Raw genomic sequence first — 15,905 nt, 5'->3', positions numbered from 1 at the left:
AATCAATTTTTCAAACATTCTTCACAGCTTAGACCATGCTCAGCCTCCAAGCAGCCTTGTCATCGACAAAGAATCTGAAGTTTACAAGATGCTTCAGGAGAAACAGGAGTTGAATGAGCCCCCGAAACAGTCCACGTCTTTCTTGGTTTTGCAGGAGATCCTGGAGTCTGAAGAAAAAGGTAATCAGCTCCATCTGCAGTCAGAGGCTCTTGTTGAAGGTCAGATGTGAGAGTCGGTCATTGCGGAAGCACAGGTGAACACACTCTGGAGTCGGCTTTGGAGGGCATGGGCTTTTAAAATGCTGAAATTCTTGCCGGGCGCGGTGGCTCAAGCCTGTAATCCCAGCACTTTGGGAGGCCGAGACGGGCGGATCACGAGGTCAGGAGATTGAGACCATCCTGGCTAACACAGTGAAACCCCGTCTCTACTAAAAAAAATACAAAAAACTAGCCGGGCGAGGTGGCAGGCGCCTGTAGTCCCAGCTACTCGGGAGGCTGAGGCAGGAGAATGGCGTGAACCCGGGAGGCGGAGGTTGCAGTGAGCTGAGATCCGGCCACAGCACTCCAGCCTGGGCGACAGGGCAAGACTCCGTCTCCAAAAAAAAAAAAAAAAAAAAAAAAAAGCTGAAATTCTTTAAAAGAGATAGAGAGAGGAAGAGAGGGTGCTGACCACATTTTCTCATCTGGGTCTGTATTTAAGCAACTCCAGGCCTGGCCAACTGTGTCCTGTCATATGTACAAGAGGATGCTGAGGTTGGGGAGAGCCTGACTGCTGTGGGAGACTGTTGGTCTGTCCTTTGGCCATTCATTTGCTTTGAGCCCAGAAGCAATACCTTGGTGGTGGCTGAGGAAGGCGAGTGATGAAGGCCATGGGCAATGAGCAGCAGAATGAGAATGCATTAGCGCTCAGTGAAGCCAGGGGCTGGCTTTGCTTGGGGGCTTGTGTTTGCATTTGCTCTAGGGAGGGTGGCCTCTTGAGGGCCTGAGAGCACCCCCTTGTGGCCATGTTCTTACTTTGTGACCTGTGGCAAATCTCTGAACCTTCCCAGGCCTGTTTTCTCATCTGTCCATCAGGGATAAAAATCCTTTCCTCTAAGATTATCATAGTCATGAAATGGCATAAGTTGTGTAAAACATCCATCATTGTAACTGAGTGCTCGCTTCATAGTTATTGTGATGTTTGAAATGTCATGAAGACGCTTTCTTGTCCTTGGGGTGAGCCTTGATGTTGAGGCACCCAGGGTCACCCCGTAGGGTTCTGCAGGTCTCAGGAGACACGCTTCTCACTGAAGACATTATGTAACGTATACTTATTATGATCATGTTTAAGTGGATAGCTGTAAAATTATCTTCACTTAATAACAATGGTATACGTTGAAAAATTGTGACAGGTGCATGTATTGAAGAAGGGTTTATTCCCTTCACAAAGGTGACTGTGGATCAGCAGCCCTCACACCTGCTTCTTCCCGGGTGGTTCCTCATCAGCACCTCCTGTGATGCTCATGGGCTGCCTTTTCCAGAGAGCTGGGTTTTGTACCCTTCCTAGTCCCTGTGATGCCCAGTCCTCCACACTCTCTTCCTTTCTTGAGGCTTGGGCACTTCAGTGGGGTCTTGCTTTCTATGCCCTCTTTCTCTCTCTCATGGACCCATCTGCAAAGAGACAGTGGATGCCCCAGTGAGGAGACACCTTGTGATTGTGAGTGTGGGACCTGCCTCAGCCAGGCTGCAAAGGGATTGGCATGTTGGCTGAGAGGCTAGTGTCCTCTGGAAGATGAACCTCCCCCCTCAAAGTCCGCAGCTGAAGATTCAGCTTCCTGGGGAGCCCTTTCTGATAAGAAAGTTCCCTTCTGAACACACCCGACACCTGGGCTTCCTCCCCATTTGTGTGATTTCTTTAGAGACGGTGGCAATTTACAACCATAGGAAATCAGGAAACCATGGGCCATGTGTTTGCATGTGCTTCTTTTATGCTAAAATGATACTGTTCTACCACTGCTTTCCTCTTTTGCTTGGAGTAGCTGAGCAGCTGGGAAGTAGTGAACCATGCTTTGTATCAAGTTCCAGTATTAGCTTCACCTGACAAACAACTTGGGGGCCAACCCTTGAGGATGACAGCTTTGTTAAAACGTGGGAAACCACAGCTTATTTCACTCTTATGTGGATGTGAAACCCTTTAATGAGAGGCAAGGTCAAGTTCATCCATGCCCAAATAAACAAATGCTGCAGGGCTCATCTGGACTCACAGAGAAGGACCTGAGCATGGATTTGGAAGCTCCATGCTTTTCAAGATCTGGACTTCTATCCTGCATGCCAGCAACCAAATTTGTGGCTTCCATTCCCAAGTTTACTTCGTGGTCCTGGTTGGCAGCTGGTGTTCCAACCATCATGCTTACCTCCAGGTGACAGGGAGGAAGAAGGGAGATAAGGCTAACCGGGAGTCCCTATTTCAGATGAGCCAGCTTTCTCCTTCCTAGAAGTTCGACACTACTCTTCCATTTAAATTTTATTGACCGTGATTTAGTCACCTGGCTACACCTAGTTAAATGAGAGTCTGGGAATTAGGATTCTTTTTAAGAAAATTTTAGGCCGGGCGCGGTGGCTCAAGCCTGTAATCCCAGCACTTTGGGAGGCCGAGACGGGCGGATCACAAGGTCAGCAGATCGAGACCATCCTGGCTAACATGGTGAAACCCCGTCTCTACTAAAAATACAAAAAACTAGCCGGGCGAGGTGGCAGGCGCCTGTAGTCCCAGCTACTCCGGAGGCTGAGGCAGGAGAATGGCGTGAACCCGGGAGGCGGAGCTTGCAGTGAGCTGAGACCCGGCCACTGCACTCCAGCCTGGGCGACAGAGCGAGACTCCGTCTCAAAAAAAAAAAAAAAAAAGAAAATTTTATCCCTTAGTCTGGATGGTTCTTGTCCCAAAGAGAATCAAGATTCTGCTGGAAGGGAAGAGGGAGATAGCAAATCTTGTAGTTTCTCCTATATCTCTTAATGTGTACCTGCATTAAATCTTTACTGACTGTAACAGGATAAATTCCATTCTAAACATTCTTTACATGCAGAAGTCTCTTGGGGGAAGGAACCCAAATGCCTGTTTTTTTTTGTTGTTGTTGTTATTTGTTTGTTTGAGACAGAGTCTTGCTCTGTTGCCCAGGCTGGAGTGCAGTGGCACGATCTCGGCTCACTACAACCTCTGCTTCCCAGGTTGCAGCGATTCTCCTGCCTCAGCCTCCCAAGTATCTGAGATTACAGGTGTACACCACCATGCCCAGATAATTTTTGTATTTTTAGTAAAGATGGGATTTCTTCATATTGGCCAGGCTGGTCTTGAACTTGTGACCTCAGGTGACCCACTCGCCTGGACCTCCCAAAATGCTGGGATTACAGATGTGAGCCACTGCACCTGGCCCCAAATGTCTGTTTTTATTTGAGATAAAATGATGAAAGGTTAAGGCAGTAAAAGCAGTTGATGAGGGGTCCTGTTATTCAGAAAGGCCTCTGGTTTAGAAAGCAGTGCTGCAGGGCAGAAAGAGGACTGGCATCCAGGATCTGCCTCTGACCTGCTGTGATTTCTGCACAGCTACAATGAAGCTAATAGCCAGGACCTGACGGGATTGTTTACAGGGTTAAGTGAAGCCGCGTCTGTAAACTGCCAGGTGGACAGTGAGTGAGGCCCCTGAAGGAAGCTTGGCTACAGCAGTATTTGGTCATAAACCTTGAAGACCCAACACAGCTGTCTCATTTTGGGTAAAATTCAGCCTCTAGGATAAAGGGCTCTTGGTTCCTCAAACTTCATCTTGTTCTGGATCAAATTCCAAAACTTGCAGGCAGAAGAAGCCGTTATATTAAAAAAAAATGGTGAAATATACTTAACATAAAATTTACCATCTTAACAAATTTTAAGCGTACAATTTAGTGGTATTAAGTACATTTATGTGATTGTGCTATTATCACCACCATCCATCCATAGAACCCTTTTATTTTGCAACACTGAAACTGTTCTCATTAGAGTATCTCCCCACTCCTCCCTCTTCCCAACTCCTGGTAACCACCCTCCTGCTTGTCTCTATGAATTTGACTACTCTAAATCTCTTATATAAGTGGCGTCATGCAGTAGTTGTCCTTTTGGGCCTGGCTTAGTTCACTTAGCATAATATCCTCAAGGTTCATCCATGTAGCATGTATCAGAAATTCTTTCCATTTTAAGGCAGAATATTATTCCATTGTTTGTGTATACTACATTTTATTTATCCATTCCTGTGTCCATAGAAGGAGACTTTTAATGATTGGAGGTTTAGAAGGAGCAGTCATAGGCTGAGAAAACAGTGGTGGCCAGAGGCTCTGAGATGAGAAAGCTGGAGACTTGTTCAGCAAGTACCAAAGCTTGTTTTGGCTGGTGCCCAGGGTTCCAGGTGAATCCTTGGGTGATCTCGAGTTAGATACGGGGGACCACCAGGTGCAAGGTTAAGAATCATGAACTTGATTCTAAAGGCAGTGTGGAGCCACGCAAGGGTGTGGAGCCACGGAAGGGTGTGGAGCCATGCAAGGGTGTGGAGCCATGCAAGGTTGTTGAGCAGTGAAGTGGACAGAAAAACAGCTGTGATTTAGCTAATTTTCATTTTTTTTCCAGAAATACTTGGGATACAGCGTTCACTGGAAGAAGAGAAATTTGGAAATTTTTGTAGTTGCCTGGAGTTCAAAGGAAGCTAGTATTTTCACTGTAAGCTAGTTGAGAAGAAAGGAAGAGAGATTTCTTTGGATTAGCAGTGCTGGCTGGATATGTGAGAGAAAAAAACCTTGAAGCCAGCAGGTGGCGCTGTAGGGCTGAACAGGCCATAGTGAATCTTGTGTTGGGCAGGCAGCCTTCTCCGCCCCAGCTGTGCTCAGTTTTATCCAGGTCAAGTCTCTTCATTCTAGAAACAGATGTGGATTCTCCCACCAAGTGGAGATTTCATGTCCCTCCTGGCTTTTTCTCATTCTACCCTTTTGCAGCCTCTCTTCTTTCCTGGTGATTTTTCTGTGGATTGAGTGGATTCCAGGTCTTTAAGTGTGAAGTGTGAAAAAACCCATTGGATAAGAGAGCCCCACATCACTGAGCTGGTTCTCAGCCCAATCAGTGCCTTTGCAAACTGCCCAGGTATGTAGAGATGCTGCCATTTTCTTCTTGTCGTGGGCAGGCAGCCAGATGTCTTCATCAGCCAGAAAATGAGGGAATCCGTTTGGGATGCTGGAGGCATGATTCTTAGACAAGATGCTCCCCAGGCCCTTCTGAGATCCCTTTAGGCAGGGCCAGGATCAGCGTGAGGTGAGGGAGGCACTGCTTTGAGTGCATAAATTTTTGTTTTTTTAGGCCGCTCTGTCGCCCATGTTGGAGTTCAGTGGCGTGATCTCAGCTCACCGCAACCTCCGCCTCCTGGGTTCAAGCCATTCTCCTGCCTCAGCCTCCCAAGTAGCTGGGACTACAGGCATGTGCCACAATGCCTGGCTAGTTTTTGTATTTTTAGTAGAGATAGGGTTTCACCATGTTGACCAGGCTGGTCTCGAACTCCTGACCTCAAGTGATCTGCCCGCCTTGGCCTTCCAAAGTGCTGGGATTACAGGCATGAGCCAGCATGCCCGGCCTTGAGTGCAGAATTTAAGGGGGCACTGGAAAACTCAATAATCAAGACAAAAATGACATTTAAATGCAATATTAAAAAAAATACAGGTAAAATATGTGATGAATAAAATTGGAGCTTTGGCCTCCTCCCAAAGGAAGGGAGGAAGGCTTGGGAAGGGCAAGAAGGTGCCTTAGGCTCAGGGAGAACAGAAGTACCAAGGTGGTTTCTCCTTATGCACCTGCTGGTGGGGCAGAACTGAGTCTTCCCCAAGCCCATCCGTAGAGCTCACCACTTAAAACTACAGAGCCTCCTAATGTCTGCCCCATCTCATGTGCTGCCAGGTGGACATCTGTGTGCATCGGTTCCCAGTGATGAACAGTCCCAGCTCTGAGGGGGGAAGCCTAAGTCTGAGCCATGGCACCATGATAGGGCTGTTGAGAGTTCAGGCTGCATTCACATATACCCTCTTGTTGTTCCCCATAAGCCAGCCAAGTACCCCAAACCATCTCTCATATTGTATTAGTCAGCAGTGGGTAACCTGTATTTCTGAGGGCTACCGGACAACTGTGGCTCTGCTGGGCTTGGCAGGGCTGGACCAGGCCCCCTGAGGCCTCTCATTCAAGCCCCGGGAAGGGAGAGGCACTCTGGTGCTTGCTGTTTTCATGGCAGAGGCAATAGCTCTATGGGGACAGGGCCAAACCACACTAGAGCCCTTAGTGCTTTTGCCGGTACAGAGCTCACATGTGCTCACGCTGGCCAAAGGCTGGGGATGGGGAAGTCTACTCCATTGACAGCAGGGTTTCTCAGCCTTGGTGCTATTGACATTTTGGGCCATATGAGTCCTTGTTGTGGGGCTGCCCTGTGTATTTTGGGATGTTCAGCAGCATCCCTGACCTCTGCCCACTGGACGCCAGTGGCACCCCCTTTCAGTGTGACAATCGAAACTGCTCTCTAGGAGACACAATTGCCCCCAATAGGGAACCACTGACGGGAGGTAAGCATGGCAAGAGATGGGCGGGGTAATTGTGGTCAAAATACAGTCAACCATGTATTCTAAACACCCCTTGTTGCCAGGTGCAGCAGCTACTGGAGAAGCTGTGGTGGGAGGATCGCTGGAGGGCAGGACTTTGAGACACAACATAGCGAGACGCTATCTCTAATCAGTAAAAATAAAAAAATTAATAAATGTCCATTGTGTGAACATGTGTCTCAATTTTTGGTTTGGAAGTATTGGTCAGCATACAGGGACTCTTTCTGAAAGGACAAGAGAGCTAAGGCCCTTGTCTGTCAGCCCCACGATTGCCCAGCGTGACTGCAGTCACAGGGTGACCCTCTCCTCATCCCCTCGCCTGGCACAGGAAGCTGTTTCTTTGCTCTTGTTCAGTGGTTCTTGGATCAACAGCAACTGGGAACTTGTTGGAAATGCAAAGTCTTAGGCCCCATCCTGGGCCTTCTGGATCGGAAACTCTAGGGGTGGGGCCCAGCAATCTGTGTGTTAACCAGGCCTCCAGGTGATTTTTACCATTATTAATAGCTACCATGATACAGGGCTTTGTTACCTAAGATGTGATGAGCTGGGCCTTAGGCAGCTCAGCATCTAGCTACTAGGGGCTTATTTTACATGCACCAGGCTGTCTACAGAAAGGTTCCTTCCTCTGATCTGTAGGAGATGATTGTCATCTGGCTGCTGTAGCATGCTGTACTCTGATGGTTTTGTTCTTTCTGTGATGTGGATTTCTTTTCTTTTTTAAAAACTTTATTTATTTTTAAATTTCCAACATTTAAGTTCAGGGGTACACGTGCAGGATGTGCAGGTTTGTTACATAGGTAACGATGTGCCATGATGGTTTGCTGCACAGATCATCCCATCACCTAGATATTAAGCCCAGCATCCATCAGCCATTCTTCCAGATGCTCTCCCTCCCCTATTCCCCACCATCTGACAGGCCCCAGTGTGTCTTGTCCCCCGACCATGTGTCCATGTGTTCTCATCATTCAGCCCCCACTTGCAAGTGAGAACATGTGGTATATAGTTTTGTGTTCCAGCGTTAGTTTGCTGAGGGTAATGGCGTCCAGTTCCATCCATGTCCCTGCAAAGGACAAGATCTCGTTCCTTTTTATGGCTGCATAGTATTCCCTGGTGTATATGTGTCACATTTTCTTTATCCAATCTATCATTGATGGGAATTTAGGTTGATTCTATGTCTTTGCTATGGTGAATGGTGCTGTGATGAACATAAGAGGGCATATATCTTTATGATAGAATGATTTACATTCCTTTAGGTATACACCCATTAATGGGATTGCTGGGTTGAATGGTATTTGTGCTTCTAGGTCGTGGAGGAATCACCACACTGTCTTCCACAGTGTTTGAACTAATTTACACCCCACCAACAGTGTAAAAGCGTTCTTTTTTTCTCCACAACCTTGCCAGCATCTGTTGTTTTTTGACTTTTTAATAATAGCCATTCGGACTGGCATGAGTTGGTATCTCATTGTGGTTTTGATTTGTATTTCTCTAATGATCAGTGATGTCGAACTTTTTTTCATGTTTGTTGGCCGCATGTATGTCTTCTTTTGAAAAGTTCTGTTCTTTGCCCATTTTTTAATGGGGTTCTGTTCATGTTCTTTGCCCTTTTTTTTTTTTTTTTTTTGTTTTGAGACAGAGTCTTGCCCTGTCACCCAAGCTGGAGTGCAGTGGCACAATCTTGGCCCACTGCAACTTCCGCCTCCTGGGTGATTCTCTTGCCTCAGCCTCCTGAGTAGCTGGAACTATAGGTGCATGCCACCACACCTGGCTAATTTTTGTAATTTTAGTAGAGGCGGGGGTTTGACTATGTTGGCCAGGCTATTCTCAAACTCCTGACCTCAGGTGACCCACCCACCTTGGCCTCCCAAAGTGTTGGGATTACAGAAGTGAGCCACTGTGCCCGGCTTATTTTTTTCTTGTAAATTTGTTTAAGTTCCTTGTAGATGCTGGATAATAGATCTTTGTCAGATGGATAGATTGCAAAAATTTTCTCCCATTCTGTAGGTTGTCTCTTCATTCTGATGATAGTTTCTTTTGCTGTGCAGAAGCTCTTTAGTTTAATTAGATCACATTTGTCAATTTTTGCTTTTGTTACAATTGCTTTTGGAGTCTTCATCATGAAATCTTTGCTCATGCCCATGTCCTGAATGGTATTGCCTAGATTTTCTTCTAGTGTTTTTATAGTTTTGGGCTTTACATTTAAGTCTTTAATCCATCTTGAGCTGATTTTTGTATATGGTGTAAAGAAGGGATCCAGTTTCAATTTTCTGCATATGGTTAGCCAGGTCTCCCAGCACCATTTATTAAATAGGGAATCCTTTCCTCATTGCTTGTTTTTTGTCAGGTTTGTCAAAGATCAGATGGTTGTAGGTGTGTGGTCTCATTTCTGGGTTCTCTATTCTGTTCCATTGGTGTACGTGTCTATTCTTCTATCAGTACCATGTTGTTTTGGTTACTGTAGCCTTGTAATATAGTTTGAAGTTGGGTGGCATGATGCTTCCAGCTTTGTTGTTTTTGCTTAGGATTGTCTTGGCTTATTGGGCTTTTTTTTTTGGCCAGGTGTCAATCTCCTGTTTTATAGAAAAACAAACTGGGGACCAGAGAGGTTAAGTAACTTGCCCAGAATCACACAGCAGAGTCACTCCAGTTCCCATGGCCTTGCTTGAACATATATTTATAACTGCTTCTGAAGAGCTGAGTGATACTTAAGCAATTCTGCCCTTCCTGGCCAATGAGTGTGTTTTCCTCATTTCAGGGGATCCCAACAAGCCCTCAGGATTCAGAAGTGTTAAAGCTCCTGTCACTAAAGTGGCTGCATCGATTGGAAATGCTCAGAAGTTGCCTATGTGTGACAAATGTGGCACTGGGATTGTGTGAGTATCTGCTTCCCACAGCCTTTGTAGACCCTGCAGGTTGGGTAAACCATGAAAATGTGGAAAGTGCTGGATGTTGCACATTTTGCTTGTGAAGGAGACAAATCCGTCCCAGAAAAATGCAGCAGAGAGACCAGGAAAGTCCCGTGTCCCAGAGCCAGGTTGTGAAGGTTTTCCTTCACTGTGGAGCCCTTAGGTTATGAACATGTAAAATGAGAAAAATCAGGGCTGCCCTGTTGAAGTAGGCGGGGTTTTTGGAAAAATGTCTCTGGACCCTGGGAAGGAGAAGCAAGTCCCTTATGATTGGAGGCCAGTTGGGAGGCCCTGGTTTCTGGGTGAAGCCCCAGGCCCCTGCTCAGGAAGGATGGTGCCACCTGCTCGGGTGCCACCTGCAGGTGCTTGTCACTGATGGAGTCCCTTCCCTGCCTTGCTTCTGTAGCGGTGTGTTCGTGAAGCTGCGGGACCATCACCGCCACCCTGAGTGTTACGTGTGCACTGACTGTGGCACCAACCTGAAACAGAAGGGCCATTTCTTTGTGGAGGATCAAATCTACTGTGAGAAGCATGCCCGGGAGCGAGTCACACCACCTGAGGGCTATGAAGTGGTCACCGTGTTCCCCAAGTGACCCAGCAGATCTGACCACTGTTCTCCAGCCGGCCTCTGCTGCAGCTTTTTCTCTCAGTGTTCTGGCCCTCTCCTCTCTTGAAAGTCTCTGCTTACTTTGGGTTTCCCTCTGCTTCTAAAACATTGAGTTCCCTCCCCGCCTTGGTTAATTGACTCACACCAGCTGTGCGATGCCTGCTTTTACAATGAAAGGAAAACTGTTTTGTTCAGTGTCCCCTTGTCAGCAACACCATATCCCTTCCTCCCCTCTGTTCTTCTCTGCTGCATTTGGACATCAGCCAAATTTGAACCCAATCAAATATAATGTGTCTGACGTTGATTTTGTTTTTACTCAATAAATTTATAGACTCCAAAGCAGTGTGGTGTCTGTTATCTGATCATGTGTGGCGTTTCCTACTCAAGCCTGATGAGAGTTCTGAAGCCTGTCTTCTTGTTTTGGGTTTCTTGCTTCTCAAATAATAGGTGGGAGCATTAGCAGTTGGCTTGGAAACATTCCCTAGTAAGTCCCTCTTCAGTCTGGTTGCTGACATCACAGCTGCTCCCCTTTGTGAGGGGCAGCAACCTCAGGAAAGTGTCCCGCAGCAGCAGAGAGGCCAGGACATGGCCACTGTGTCCTCCTCACAGAGGAGACTGGGGACCCTGGCTGCTAAGAAAGAGTCCTGAGTCAAGATCTGAGGTCACCACAGTTCATCTCCTGGTGACTAATCCCTCATAGGGTCAGTTGAGCAAACAGTGGTGCCCCCATCCCTCCAGACACTGAGACTAAGTTATATGAGAGGCAGACAGGGTACTCCAGGCAACCCTCCTTCCTCCAAAGGAGCAACCGTCTATTCTTGAGCATGCCCACCACCCTCACTAATCGTTCATGACCTTTAATTATGAATGCACTAACGTGGTACATACTCTAAGCATAAGAATTTTAATCAGTACCAGGATTTCATACCACAGACTCTGAAGCCAGAATGTACGATGGACAGTTTATGCACATGAGCCATTTTAGTGCCACAACAAGCAGAACTAAACTGTTCAGGCAGAAAATCATGTCATGTTAAAGCTCTTGATTTTTTTTTTTTTTTTTTGGCAGTTAATGAGTTCTTTCTTTAAACCCCATCTGTTTCTACGCTTGTAAAAGTCAAGGAGGCTTAAACTTTGCAATTCTTAGAAATCAACATAAAATGAAAAGTCTCTGAACCACAGCAGGTCTGACTCATTTACAAAGACATTAACAGTTATGATTTGGATTTTGATTGTATGGAATAGATGAGTCATAGATTCTTAGAACTTTCTCTAATCCCTCTCCTCAGATACTGTGCCAATCAAATGTCTGACATTTGTCAGTATTACTTCTTAGGTGTGGGTCTTTCATACAGATATCTTGGCTTCCAGGGGAGGCCAAATACTAACAATTTCAGGTGACCATTATTACTATTCAATATAGCCTGTATGAGGAGTTCATTTCCTGATTGAATAAATGAAACAGAATTGTCAGCATTACCACCCCTAAGTGCAAGCTGTGTGATGTGGCAAAGAAGCCCTTCCCTTTGGCCCCCAGTATTTGGCACATACAAATATTTACTGCTCTGCCAGGTGTGGCCCACGCCTGTAATCCCAGCACTTTGGGAGGCTGAAGCGGGTGGATCACTTGAGGTCAGGAGTTTCAGACCAGCTTGGCCAACATGGTGAAACCCTGTCTCTACTAAAAATACAAAAGTTTGCTGGGCGTAGTGGTGCATGCCTGCAGTTCCAGCTACTCCGGAGGCTGAGGCAGGAGAATCACTTGAACCTGGGAGGTAGAGGTTGCAGTGAGGCGAGATCGCGTCACTGCACTCCAGCCTGGGCAACAGAGTGAGACTCTGTCTCAAAAAAAAAAAAAAAAAAAAAAAAAATATATATATATATATATATATATATGTGTGTGTGTGTGTATATATGTGTGTGTATATATATATGTGTGTGTGTGTATATATATATACACAAAAAACTGTTGAGAGCAATTTGTGATTTGGCCTATTTTTTTGTGCTTCATGCCTACCATATTTATCTGATTGTTTCTCTTTCATGCTTCCTCTAAAAGGAAAGAAGATTGGAAGGAACAGTCTAACTCTATAGCCATCTTTAATTACTAAGCTTTCAGAAAATTTCCTGAAAAGGAAAAAGTCAGCCAGAGTCATGCAGACTTTGGTCAAGCTGTTTTCTCTGACTTGGTATGCTCTTCCTGCACCTCTGGATTACTTAACGTTTAATAAAGTTCTGTTGTCTTTTGAGATTGAGCCACCCCCTCCTCCAGACAGGCTTCCTGACTGCCCAGCATGACTTGGATGCGACTCTCCTATGCTCCCATACCCAGGGGACACCTCCTTCTTGGCATGCATCACACAAGACACTAATCACTCATCTCCTGAAAGGAAAGAAGCTTCCATGAGAGCTGATCCTTTGTCTTTTTCAGCTTTTTCTCCTTGGCACTCAGCTCAGTACCTCACAAGTGGCAGATAGTCCACAAGCTAGGTAAATCTGTAAATGGGTGATTGCTGCTTCATTGCTGTCAAATAGAAGTATGATGCAAGGCATAAATGTAATTTAAAATTCTCTAGTAGCATTGTGAAAAGAAAAAAGCAGGTAAAATTAATTGTAATAATACTTTCTTTTTCTGAGATGGAATCTAGCTCTGTTGCCCAGGCTGGAGTACAGTGGCACAATCTTGGCTCACTGCAACCTCCACCTCCCAGGTTCAAGCCATTCTCCTGCCTTAGTCTCCCAAGTAGCTGGGATTACAGGCACGCACCACTATGCCCAGCTAATTTTTGTATTTTTAGTAGGGAAGGGGTTTCACTGTGTTGGCCAGGTTGGTCTCGAACTCCTGACCTTGTGATCCACCCACCTTGGCCTCCCAAAGTGCTGGGATTACAAGTATGAGCCACCATGCCTGGCCAATAATACTTTCTTTGTTATTTTTTTGAGACAAGGTCTTGCTCTGTCATCCAGGCTGGAGTGCAGTGGCACAATCATGGCTTCCTTGACCTCCTGGTCTCAAGTGATCCTCCCACCTCAGTCTCCTGAGTAGTTGGGACTACAGGCACAAGCCACCATGCCTGTAGTTATACACATGCACAAAAAAAATAGGCCACCATGCCTGTAGTTATACACATGCACAAAAAATAGGCCAAATCACAAATTGCTCTCAACAGTTACATATATATATTTTTTAATATATATAATTTTTATTTATTTTGGATCCCTTCCATTTTGGAAATTATATAAAAAATATAATTTTTATATTTTTAAATAGAGGTGGGGTTTCGCTATGTTGCCCAGGGTGATCTTGAGCTCCTGGGCTCAAGCGATTAGCCCACCTCAGCCTCTCAGAGTGCTGACATTACAAGTGTGAGCCACCATGCCCAGCCAATAATACATTTTATATAATGCTATATATGCAAAGTATTATCGTTTCTTTTTTTTTTTTTATAGTTTAAAGTATTTTAATAGCAAACTTACAGGAACAGCACAGAAGACAGACAACATTAAAAACATGTACTTGCATGTGGGACAACTCAGAAAAGGATAGTGAATGGATGGAATCTACTGTATGATAAAAATGCTACAAACACCATTTAGTTGCCGTCAATAAGAAATGTACTTGTTTTAAAAAAAAATCTAAATGCTGGCATTGTCCAGAAAAATTTAACAGGTTTATTTATAATTATAAAGTTGAACCGCTGAAACTTGTTCACTGAAACATTTTAACTTGCATTAATGCTTTACGCCTCTGCATTTATATTAAAAATTCACACACAAATGAAAATGGAAAAACTGCCAATACCTGATTTCTGTCCCCTATTTTTCCACTTGCAATCATATACTTAGGTACCTTTTGACCCCATGGAAAAAAAAAATCTAACGTTCAGAACTACCAATAACAGGAAGAAATCTTTTTTTTTTTTTTTTAAGAATGAAATGTTTCCTATCATAGTGGATTTTTAAGCACGTTCTCCACGTATGCGGCGTGCTAGCTGGACGTCTTTTGGCATAATTGTTACACGTTTGGCATGGATAGCACACAGGTTGGTGTCTTCAAAAAGGCCAACCAGATAGGCCTCACTTGCCTCCTGCAAAGTGCCCATAGCTGCGCTCTGGAAGCGCAGATCTGTTTTAAAGTCCTGAGCAATTTCTCGCACCAGACGCTGGAAGGGAAGTTTGGGAATCAGAAGTTCAGTGGACTTCTGATAACGTCTAATTTCACGGAGCGCCACAGTAGCAGGGCTGTAACGATGAGGTTTCTTCACCCCCCCGGTAGAGGGCGCACAGTAGCGATCGGCTTTTGTAGCCAGTTGCTTCCTGGGTGCTTTACCACCGGTCAATTTGCGGGCAGTCTGCTTTGTACGAGCCATGGTACAGAGCCCTCCTTACTTACCCCCCTACTCCTTCGGCTGGAGCTCGGGGAGCGAGAGGCAGCGCGGCGGCGGCTGCGAACACAATTGTATTACCATTTCAACATTTGTCATAAGCCACATTTCAAGTGCTCAGTACACACATGGGGGTAGTGGCTACTGTATTGAACAACACAACTTTAAACTCATCTTAAAGACATTTTGGATTTCTGCTTCCCTTCAAGGCTGCCAGTTTTGATCTGGCCCACAGCAGAAGAGTGATCTGCAGCAGGTGCAGGCTGTGTGGTAGAAGTGGCTCTGTGCTTGGTTCATATGATCTAGGAGATCCTATGATGTCAGAGTTTTCAAGATGGTGAACCAGTGGGAGAATAAAAACCCAAGCCCCTTGGGTTCTAGAACAAGACTGCCATCTGCAGTACAGAACTTTATGCTTTTCATAAAATAACTCCTGGCATTCTTCCATAGCTTGGATAGAGACAAAACCCTGACCGTGGGACATCAGGTGGCAGAACTGCTCATCATGATTTGGGTTCTCTCATTCTCATTAGGTCAGAAGGTCAGGCATCTCCAAGAGCAATCCCTCATGAGATGGAAGGACGACTTGAGCAGGGCTGAAGGAAATACGTGAACTGTAGGAGCACAGAAGCCTGGATCCTCATGCTGTCTACTGCTGTGCCCCTCCCTCAGCTCTTCCCCATGGCTGATAGGGGATCCCATATGAGCAGCAGATGGTGGAAGAGGAAGCCCACACTTGATTCATGGATGAGTTGGCTAGGCATGTGGGGGCATGCTGAAATGGTGGCTGCACTGCTGTACTTCTTGAGCTGGCCTTGTAAGAAGAAAAGAAGTCCTCCCACTAGGCAGAGCTTCCGGTAGTGTTCCTAATGATCTACTTTCTGTGGCAAGAGGAGTGGCTTCAGTATAAATGTGTCTGGACTTATGGACAGTGGTGAATGACGTGGTTGGCTGATCAGAGGGGAAAGATGAGAAGATCAGGACGAGGAGGTCTGGCGTAGAGGAATGTGGATGGACCTCTGTTAACCCTCATTAGAATAAACCATGGAAGAGATAGTAAGGGATCAGGTTGACAAAATGAATTAGCCAATGGACATGAGCCAGCCTGTTGTTGGCCACCCCTATGTTGGCATAATGGGTGCGTGGGTGGAGTAGCCATGATTGTCGGCGATAGAGGCTCTACGTGTTTGCAGTAAAGATGCTGTTTCAAGGCCAATCTAGCTATTGCTGCTGCCAAATGTTTAACCTTCCAGCAAGAATGACCAACTGAACAGTGCTATCTTTGAAGACACCAGCGAAGCCGCTTGGTGGCAAGCTGACTAGCTTGGATCCCTTCCATTTTGGAAAGTGCAATGATTTATGTATTTAGTCAGAAATA

At 45.7% G+C, this 15,905-nt stretch overlaps 2 protein-coding genes across 5 annotated transcripts in view; one reads left to right on the top strand and one right to left on the bottom strand.

Annotated features, from left to right (window-relative positions):
* Positions 1 to 10,481, top strand: part of PDLIM1 (PDZ and LIM domain 1) — a 56,868-nt gene extending 46,387 nt beyond the window's left edge. For 3 of the 4 annotated variants that reach the window (XM_001099155.5, XM_077946848.1, XM_077946849.1), the window contains exons 5-7: positions 28 to 179; positions 9,385 to 9,502; positions 9,942 to 10,481. In XM_001099155.5, the coding sequence (XP_001099155.2) occupies positions 28 to 179; positions 9,385 to 9,502; positions 9,942 to 10,128 (457 nt within the window). In that variant the 3' untranslated portion in view covers positions 10,129 to 10,481. Of the gene's footprint in view, positions 1 to 27; positions 180 to 9,384; positions 9,529 to 9,916 lie in introns of all 4 variants that reach the window. The other variant, XM_077946850.1, reaches the window with a different exon arrangement.
* A 3,090-nt stretch (positions 10,482 to 13,571) lies between these two features.
* On the bottom strand, positions 13,572 to 14,601 carry LOC107000233 (histone H3.3A-like). The gene has a single exon (XM_077946851.1). It carries the CDS (start codon positions 14,510 to 14,512, stop codon positions 14,102 to 14,104), a length of 411 nt encoding a protein of 136 aa, XP_077802977.1. The 5' UTR covers positions 14,513 to 14,601; the 3' UTR covers positions 13,572 to 14,101.
* Between the last annotated feature and the right edge of the window lie 1,304 nt (positions 14,602 to 15,905).

The sequence above is a fragment of the Macaca mulatta genome, chromosome 9 (genome assembly GCF_049350105.2).
Source record: "Macaca mulatta isolate MMU2019108-1 chromosome 9, T2T-MMU8v2.0, whole genome shotgun sequence".
Lineage (NCBI taxonomy): Eukaryota > Metazoa > Chordata > Mammalia > Primates > Cercopithecidae > Macaca > Macaca mulatta.
This window is presented reverse-complemented; position numbering and strand designations above follow the sequence as displayed.

Excerpts from the sequence above, each read along its gene's own strand:
- LOC107000233 (XM_077946851.1), bottom strand. The coding sequence starts at position 14,512 with ATGGCTCGTACAAAGCAGACTGCCCGCAAATTGACCGGTGGTAAAGCA.